Below are 9,451 nucleotides of genomic sequence, written 5' to 3'. Positions count from 1 at the left end.
AGGGCGGCTGAGTCCCAGCAGCACCATGGTGGTTCCCTGCCCAACTTCATCGGGATGGTTTTGGGAGAGCAGCCAAGCTTTAAGAAAAGCAGTCCTTGCTCTCACGTGGGGCGCTCACAGAGGCTGCCCCCCCCCCCCCCCCGAAAGGCTGGAAGCTCTTCCCGGAGCTGAGGGCAGTTTCTGTCAACACCCCCCACAGCCCACCTGCACCGGGCAGGGGTCGTGGCTGATTACACAAGGTTTTTGTCACCGCTATTGGGCAAGAGCCTTGCTCTGCATGCACACGCACACATGAGCCATACATCAGTATTTACATTTGTAACATACTCTTGCCCAGAGGTCGTCTTTGCTCTTGCTCAGCACCGCAGCGCTTTAACTTCCCTGGGGCTCTGCCCAGCAAAGCGCAGCAGGCGGCACAGGCCGCCGCGGCACCAGAAGTGGGAAGGGAGCAGTCCCTCCTCCCGGGGGAAGGTGCTGATGGGGCAGCCGAAGGCCCAGCACCTGGAAAACTAGCTGGATTTGAGCTACCACTGGCTCTCAGCAGCCTGGTTTTACCCTTTATTTATTTAATGTGGTCATTACATTTTTTGGTCATTCCCCTCCACGCAATAATGACTTCACAGCTTTTCCTAGACGCTCACACTTAGAAAAGCTATGTTGCGTCTCCCACTGGCCTGCCTGCCCTGCAGGGCCTCAGCTGGGGCAGCATGGCAGGCGCCGCAGCGAACTTCTGAGCAGGCATGATTATGCTTATGTTCATCAGTGGCCGTGTTCAAGTTTTGGTCCCATTTCTTAAAAATTCCCCTTCCTTTGGGGCCAGCCACGCACCCAATGCAACGTCACTCAGCTCCCCCAGGAAGATAGGGCAGGATTTGGCTCCCAACACATCAGTCCCGTTCCTGTGCTCACTTACCCTGTCCTCCTCTCTACGTCGTGTAGCACACTAACCTCACCGGTGAATCAACACCGCGTCCTGACATGGAGACAGACGTGTTCCACTGCCAGTAATTCTATAAAAATACATATGCATTTTTTACAGTGGTATACAGCACAAAACACTTTGAGCCTAGAAAGCAGGCTCCAAGCCTCACATTTCTGAACTGTCAAAGTCATCACAACCATGAAGACAGACAGTTTGGTCACAGCAAATTGGCCACAAATTTGGAAACAATGGACTGGGCTATGGCACTATCACAGAACAAAATGCTGCGTTTTTTAGTTCGTAATAGCTCCCTACCCGAAAGCAGACGGCTACAGACCTCCTCTGAACGACTGGCACGCCCAACAGATGCGTTGGAAGACCTGGCTAGTTTTTTCAGCTGCTAAATTGAACACCTGGCCCTGGGAGGTGCTTCCGCCTGGTGGGAGCTGTGGTGAAGCTCGAGTTAAAGGCTGGTGCACTTGCAGTGAGCTGCCCTGTCACTCACCAACTGCCTTGTTTTACTCTAAAACTGGCTGCTGGCCCCTCTGATGCCTGTTGGGGATTTTACAGCTCCAACACTGACATTTGAGCTGCCATGAATTTCACTGGGCACTGTTCTTCCTTCTCCCGGACGCAGGTTTAGTGCAGGAACCTCACAAAAGGCTACGGCTTTCCTAATTAATCACGCTTTTGTTTGTCTGGACAGAAAGGAGCCAAACTAACTCTCCCAACACCTGATTTGCAAGAGACTCTAAATTGCACCAACTATCTTAATCTCAACACCGGAGCCTCTGCTCCATGGGGCAGGGATGGGCTCTGGCCTCGGCACTCAGCCTCTGGCTCCACAACCCACTCAGAAAACTCAAAGGGCAATTTTTTTGTTTGTTTCATCAAGGCAGGCTCCTCAGAGACCTGTGGAAGGGAGTTTTTGGACACGCCACAGGCTGGCAGAGCTGGAGAGGAGCACATGCATATTGGGGTGCTGAAGGTACATGAGGTCCACAAAACCATCCCGTGAGGCTGGCTCACCTTCCCAAAGCTGAGGGATGCCCTCCATCAGACTTCACAAGCTGTGGAGAAAGGTGCTGCAGTGCACTCTGTAGGCAGGATGTGACACTAACTGCAAGTTCTTTGCGTCATGCAAAACGCTGCACCACGTTATGCAGAAGTTAGCTAACGTAGTATGGCACAGATCAAAGAAGGTGGCTAACTCATTTTTTTGCCCGCAGGAATATGAGGTTGAAATACTGCATACTGAACGATCCAGCCGCACAGACCAGCCTGGAGCTACTGCTAGGAGAGCATCTCTCCCCGCAAAGAGTGGGCAGTGACGCCAGAACCTACAGCCGCAGTCGGCATGGTTTACTGGCTCAAAATGCTTTGATGAAGTTCATTCGTGACCTGCTCCATGACAGCAGAACAGCATGCCTGGCTGCAGCTGTCAAGTGTCGGCAGGTATGCTGAGAAGTACAGTAATTCCCCCATAACTCTTAAAGAGAAAACATTTTTTTCAGTGTGCGAAAAGATTTAAAATATGGAAATCCCTGAGTGAGAAATACTTGAACCTATGAAAAGTGGACATTACCAGTGCTATATAACCAAGATACGGCGTAGAAAGGCCATGAAAATTGCTTCTATAACTACTGCTCGAGAGCACACTTAAATATAGCTACAAACCCCAAAGAGTTCATGGAAGGAGTTAATGTTAAATGCAGTACACATAGGTAGTTAAGTTCATCGGTGGAAGTTCCTTTTCTCTTACAACCAAAGAAATCACTTACTGACAAATAGCAAGAATGCAGTGTCAATTCTGGTGCTCATCAGCCGAGGAACATGGTAGGCCCAACTGCATCAAAGCCTGGTTTTTAGGTTAGAGAAAAAATGTTAGCCATTTTAATTAGCACGTGATTAACTGCCAACATGAAAACCCCCATTCTTTAGCATTACCAGCTTGGAAAAGGGTATAAAAATGGATTGAAGAATTGGTAAAATATTTCAACGTTTGGGGATCTTGGGCTGTTTCTCACCAGATAAGGTCAAGTTCTGCTCTTACAGTCATTCTCTCCTTGGGGAAGATTATTTAAATTGGATTTTGATACTTCCCTCTCTTCCACTGTCCTTATCGAGCATGACTTAAAGAATTCTTTTCTGTCTGCTTTCTCTGTATTGGTACAGCCTATTCTTCTATACACTGTTAAATTCTGCTAGCTTCACACTCTACGGCAACACTTACAAAGCAAAAAAAGAATAAACAAAGACACACGATTTCACACTGCATCATTGTGGATGACTGTACTCATGTTCAGAAAGCAAAACCGTAACAAATAATAGAAATTTACTCCTCTTGACGATAAAGAAACATGTTACTCATTAGTTACCACTCCCATGTTAAAAACATTTATTCAGCTGCCAATGTCTTTCCAACAAATGCAAAACAGCTTTTTGGTGGTAAATAGCAGGTATTTATTTGAAATGAAAAAAATACTTCAGTACCTGAACTATTGCATTTAATCATGTATTGTTGTAATTGTGTTACTCTACCTTTTTGCATTGGAGACAAATATACAATGAACATTCAGATATCACAGATTGCACACTAGATAGTAAATCGTCAGGCCTTTTACGTAACCACCAAAAAACAGATACTGGATTCTGCAATATAGTACAAAATTCCACACTCCAGTCTTAGCCAGTTATCTTCAATTTACTCCTGATGCTGTACAAATAAATGGCCATTTAACTAGGGCTTACAAGTTAATAACAGGACAAAAAAAAAAATATACATTGCACTGACACAAAAAGTCAGCTGTGTTAATAGTCATGCAACAAGTAACCAAACTTGCTGAAATTAAAAATACTTTCTAAAAACAGTTTTAACTGCATAAATATTTTATACACAGTTCATTTACTGAAACAAAAGGAGTCTTTAAATGATACAAAGCAAATATAAGTTTCTACCAATTTTATACATAAGAAAGTGCAAAATAACTTATCTAAAGTGTTTTGCTATTGAACTGATGAATGTCGGCTGGAGGCAGCCAACCCCCTCTCATAAGCATGACATTACAGTTGCACACTACATATGAATGTTAAGAGTACATGAATAAATATACTACAAAGAACAAGGCAGGAGAAGACGTGAGGTACTTGCAGAGAATACAGTCTACTAATGTTAGTGTACATGAGTATATTTTTGCTCAACAGATTTTTACATGGAAAACAAAGCAAGTATTTGCATTAGAAGCTTGAAAGAAATGGAAAAAAAACCCACTCCCAAGTGAACAAAACAGTTGCCCACAGCACCAGCTGCCAGAGGAAACATGAGCAGGTGTGTTTTTTCCCCTCTACCTCCTACATGCAAGAACGTGATTTTTGGAACAGCACAAGTGAAGAATTAAGTCAGAGGGCTGTGGTGATTTGTTTGCAAAATGTAAATTGGGCTAACCTCTACACTACAGAATTTGTAAAGAATAATGACCTTGATTTTTTTAGTACGCTGCCAAACATCAAAATCGTACACCACCACCAGTACAACGTGCTTATGCAGCTGAATGCAGTCGACTACCTCTTCACTGACGGCCCACTACCTTCATGACCCCGCATTAGTACTATATGCCAACTGTTTGCTTTAGTGTTTAGATTATATCAGTGTTATTGTCATAAACCTTGTTTTTATTAGGGTTTAATTATGTGGCTGTACAAGTTCCAGTCCGCAGAAAAAAAAGACTTCCTTAAATTTGGTTTTGATTTGAAATCTGGAGGCAAGGGGAAGAAAACTGTGGACTCAAAGGCATTTGAGAGTTGTTAAAAGAGCCTTTTCTTCAAATTGAAAACATTAAGGCCACTTAGCCTGTCTTCTGAACTATGCTGGTTTCGCATCATTTTGGGAAGGGTGAAGGCAACATTACAGAGAACAGCTGAACACAGAAATTCCAGTGCTCGGCACATGCTTACTGAGGACCTCTTCTTGTTTTTAGAGACAAATCTGTCAGGGTAGCCATGCAGCGTGGCTACTTGATCATCACTCTTTGGATCCAAAGGGATCTTTTTGGGTCAGCTAATCTCAACAAACCTGCATTTACTCAACAGTGTGCAAGGGCTCTAGAGAAGCCTTTCTGTTCATTTGGGGACCTAGTATACATACCAAAACAGGAATATATCTCATTTTACAGACCAGCACATACATAATAAACAAACATGTATCAAAATACATATTTAACCTTCAGTGCATAAACATGTGATACCAGGGTAAATAGTAAGTGGTCAGGATTAACAAATTATTACCGCTAGAAGCTCAAATCAAGAGAAGACAGGTGTGCCCCCGCAGTGCCAAGGACCTTCTGGAAGGAGCTCACACCACCACAGAGGGCCTGGCATTTTCAATGCTGCAATTCCGATGACGGTGCCAGTTTTAACCATTTGCTGTCCCAGGGCCAGAGTCTGCCCAAATCATTCCAAATGAAGGATAATCTCATCGTCTCAAGTGAAGGCACTCACTGAAGTACTAGCAGAGCAAAAGCAGGGCTACCTGTCTTCTGTTGGTTTGGGTCATATCCTTACCTCTGTTTAAAAGAATCCATTGTGAATATACCTAGATCTAGATCAGTTTGTCATCCATTTACAAAATATATACACATACATTAAAAAGCAAAACCAAACTAACACCAGCCTGCCCCCTGCCCTCCCCCCATCCCCGCCTCCCCAGCCCAACCAAAAACCCACTGGCAAGACCTCATTCAGAAATTAAGTCCATGGGCATATCTGATGCACGTGTTCCAATCCCAGTGGATATCAGTCTTCTACTTCATCCCATATGTAGTGCAAAATAAATGACAGAGTAGTAAAAAAATACTGCAATTAAATTCATATTGGAACTTAAAAACCATAATGGAAATCTACTGCTGTTCTCAAGTTGATGCCATGTGCTGAAACACGAAGATAGCTCTTAGAAGCATTTCTGACATGACTAATATCACCCTGTTTTAGACCAACGCCTATTGTTCCAAAAGTTTTTTTGCAAACAAGCTACAGGACAACAGCGGTTAAATTTTATGCACAAGGAATTAATTCTGTACCTATAGGCAAGCCAATTGCTATTGACTAAAGAAGGTAAAAGCTGGTTCTTGCACTGCATGAATCAGCTGCTAATGAACATTAAGTAATTAACAAAACTGCAGCTCTGACAAATGTATAAAAGAGGCCTTATTAAATATGAACAACACTGAGGTGGTAAATAGTTTGGTATAAAATGCAACACAAGTGTACAATTTATTTCCTGGTTATCTTACAGCTAGAATAAAATACTCCAAGTCCTATTCTCAAAAATGTTTTCTTTTGAAAAAATCCATGTAATTCTATGAATAGCCTTACTTAAATTAAGATACTGTGGGCAACTGAAAGAACAAACATGCACAGACTAGATTTTTAACAGAAATACGCATAATGCCTTCGAGTTTTCTGGTTTTTTTTTGTTTGTTTTTGTTTGTTTTTTTTTTTTTTTTTAAACATTCGTATTTAAATTGATAGATGAGATAAAGATGCCACACAAAGTATAGTGGTTAATCTGAAGTCCCATGTAACAGGCAGTTAAGTTCATATTTAGATAAAAAGGCCGTTATACCTATTTACAATATACACAGTTGCTTGCGAAGAAGGCAGATTTACAACTATCTTCTAAAAAGCCTTCCCCTCCCCCTCCCCCCTGATAAAGATGACTAGCTCTACAAAAACAAGACAAGAATGGGTGTTTAGGATAAGTGAGGATTTTCTCGATAGCCACGTCAACATAGGTTTAGGGGTTAACAGTTCTATTGGATTTGTGGTTATTCATCATGCCTTCCTGGGCCTCGCTCTTCACTTAATTATGCTGTTAGCCTCATTTACCTTCTGTCAACACAAATCAATTCAATGATCCCTTTTTACTTTTAGTGCTTAAAACTCAGTATAAACTTAAGTGTAAACAGACAATATTCTAATCCCTTCTGATCACTGCACGATACTCTCACTAGTTCTTGGAGTGATGGTGGCGTTGGATGGGGTCTCTATCTGCCAGGACCCCATCAGTTTCTGGGCCCCTCCTCTGAACCCCGCTCATGCTGCAGGTTGTAGAAGCAGTTCTGGCAGACTCTGACTGGTGATGAAATCTTCAGACGCTTGATTTCGGACTGAAACCTACTGCACCTGTAGATTAAAACAAACATCGCTGTGAACACAGGTCCTCTCTTGACCTGGCCATTTTCTATCCAGGGGTGGCAGTTATCATCATGACTTCAAATACCAGAAAATTGTCCAAACTTATCCTGACAAAGAAATGCAATGCAGTGCGGCAAAAGCAGAATTTAACTTGCATGATCACCACAGAATCAATGCAATGACTGCGTGAAAGGTAGCTTAAAAACAGCTGTCGTCACAAGTTTAGACTCAAAATATAGCCACAGAGATAAAACTAGAAATACTGTCTCTGACCCAGTAGACCAGAGAAGAGACTTCCACCTCAGCTCCTGGGTAAGGGGAGCTCACATACATCCTCTGTCTGAGGCTGCATTTTCCTGTCTGAGGCTGCATGCCACTGGCTCCTAAATCAGCACCCTTACAGGCCTGCACACAGTTTACATTTTGACTGGGTTGCTTGTAGACTGACTGTTGCTGCAAAAGAAGTTTGTTGGGTGGTTTTTTTTTTTTGCTAAGTCGTCTAGAGTCCTTCCCAAGATGGGCAACACGGAAGTTTTCAAAGCTGCAAGTAGATTTCTTTCTCTCCTAATACCTGTCTTGCTAACTGGATTTATAAAGGGGCTGGTCTGTCTTTTCTAATTCCTCCCTGGAAATTTTGAGGGTTTTGATGTTTTTTCTTTATCAGTTCTGTTTTGGTAAGGGAAACCTCAGTCTTTCAGCAGAGTTCCGTGGTATGCAACAGCTTTACCCAACCTAAAATTCTGTATGGAGAAGAGCCCAAAGGAGACTGTTGGCTGGCTTACTTCTGGCAGAAGAGCTGTCCACAGTTCCTGCAATGGTGACGCCTCTCAGTGAGTGAAAAACGGACCGCGCAGCCCGAACAGCTGTCTCCCCCCTCGTCCTTCACCCAGTGATCAGCTGCAGATCGGCCAGGCTGATCGCTTACAGACCAGCTGAACACTCTGCCTCGACCATCCCCAATAAGAATTCTGCTGTGATCCCTGCAAGAAAAAAGCAGAAACATTCCTGCAACAAGTCTGGCACAGTAACGCGCAGACATCGATGACTGATTTTACCTGTCAGAATATGCAATATGTTAAACTACTGGCATAGTAACTAATGGACAAATTAGCCTGGTCTGACTGAGACATGGAGCTATAACAACACTCTATGTAACATAATGCAGGTGAATAAGTCTACTTATTTTAGTATTTTTTTTATCTCAGTCCTTGAACAAGGCTGCCCTAAACAGACGCATCACAAAACAGCATTATGCAAAGAACAATGGCTGGTTCATACCGCTTCCCGCTGACAACACTGAAAAAATGTTTTAAGCAATCGCTTGCGAGCTACTCACTTAGAGATGCCGAGTGCAGTGATTTCTGCTGGATGTGCGTTGTCTTTGCGGTCAAATGCCGTGTGCATAGTTAGTTTGCTTCTAAACACCAACTGACGCTCCCATCTGTATCCTAGAAATGAGCGGGAAGTAGGAGGGGAAATAGCGAATTTGGTCGTTCTCATTTTTGTTCCCTCCTCCCCCAATATATCTGTATGTGTGACTTTGTAGAAAGAAAAAATCTCCCCCTAGAGATAACTCTCTATGACTCAAGTTTCACTCTGGGAAAACGTTTTTTCAACTGCTCCCCAATGCATGTAAGAAAGGAGAGGATACAAAACAATGCACAGAGCCTCCAAGTTCTCTAAGTCCAGTTGGGAGCTGCAGAGAATGGTGACATACACAGGGAAGTCCTGTACCAAAGCCTGGGATAGCTTCATTTTTTATTTTTTACTTTATTTTTAAAGTCAAGACTCGGATTTCCAACTATCATTAATTTTCTTCATAAAAGCTCACATGATGCTGTGTTTTGGGTATATGACTAAAACAGTTTTGATGACGTATCAGTGTTTCGGCTGTAGTTCAGCAGTACTTGCAGAGTGTTTTCTCTTTTTCCCCACTCTGCTCTGGCCCCCACCCCCCACCAGGAGTTTGGAGGTGTGCAGTAAGCTGGGAGGGGACACAAGCTGGACAGCTGACTCAAACTGACCAAAAGGATATTCCACACCGTATAACATCATGCTCAGCAATAAAAATGAGAGGAGGGGTTTCTGGGGAAGGCAGCCATTTGCTCAGAGACTGGCTGGTCATCATTCTGCTTGCAGGAGGTGGCAAGTGATTGCCTTTGCATCACTTGTTTTGTCCTCCTCTTCCTTTGTTTATTAGACTATTCTTATCTCGAGTTCCCTGGCTTTTGTTCTTTCTATTCTCTCCACTGTCCCACTGCAGGAGGTTGTGGTGGTGGTGACGAGTGAGCGGCTTAGCTGCTGGCCAGGGTAAACTGACCACAGCTTCTCAGGAAA

General features: G+C 43.3%; 1 protein-coding gene across 10 annotated transcripts in view; it reads right to left on the bottom strand.

Annotated features, from left to right (window-relative positions):
- Positions 1-3,416: 3,416 nt before the first annotated feature.
- Positions 3,417-9,451, bottom strand: part of WDFY3 (WD repeat and FYVE domain containing 3) — a 178,362-nt gene continuing 172,327 nt past the window's right edge. For all 10 annotated transcript variants that reach the window (XM_075149959.1, XM_075149960.1, XM_075149962.1 and 7 more), the window contains 3 exons: positions 8,451-8,562; positions 7,897-8,094; positions 3,417-7,102 (listed from right to left, as the gene is read on the bottom strand). In XM_075149959.1, coding sequence (XP_075006060.1) covers positions 6,982-7,102; positions 7,897-8,094; positions 8,451-8,562 — 431 coding nt within the window. In that variant the 3' untranslated portion in view covers positions 3,417-6,981. The remainder of the gene's footprint in view (positions 7,103-7,896; positions 8,095-8,450; positions 8,563-9,451) is intronic.

The sequence above is a fragment of the Calonectris borealis genome, chromosome 4 (assembly GCF_964195595.1).
Source record: "Calonectris borealis chromosome 4, bCalBor7.hap1.2, whole genome shotgun sequence".
In the NCBI taxonomy this organism is placed as follows: Eukaryota; Metazoa; Chordata; class Aves; order Procellariiformes; family Procellariidae; genus Calonectris; species Calonectris borealis.
Note: the sequence above shows the minus strand (reverse complement) of the source record. Positions and strands in the feature narration are given on the sequence as shown.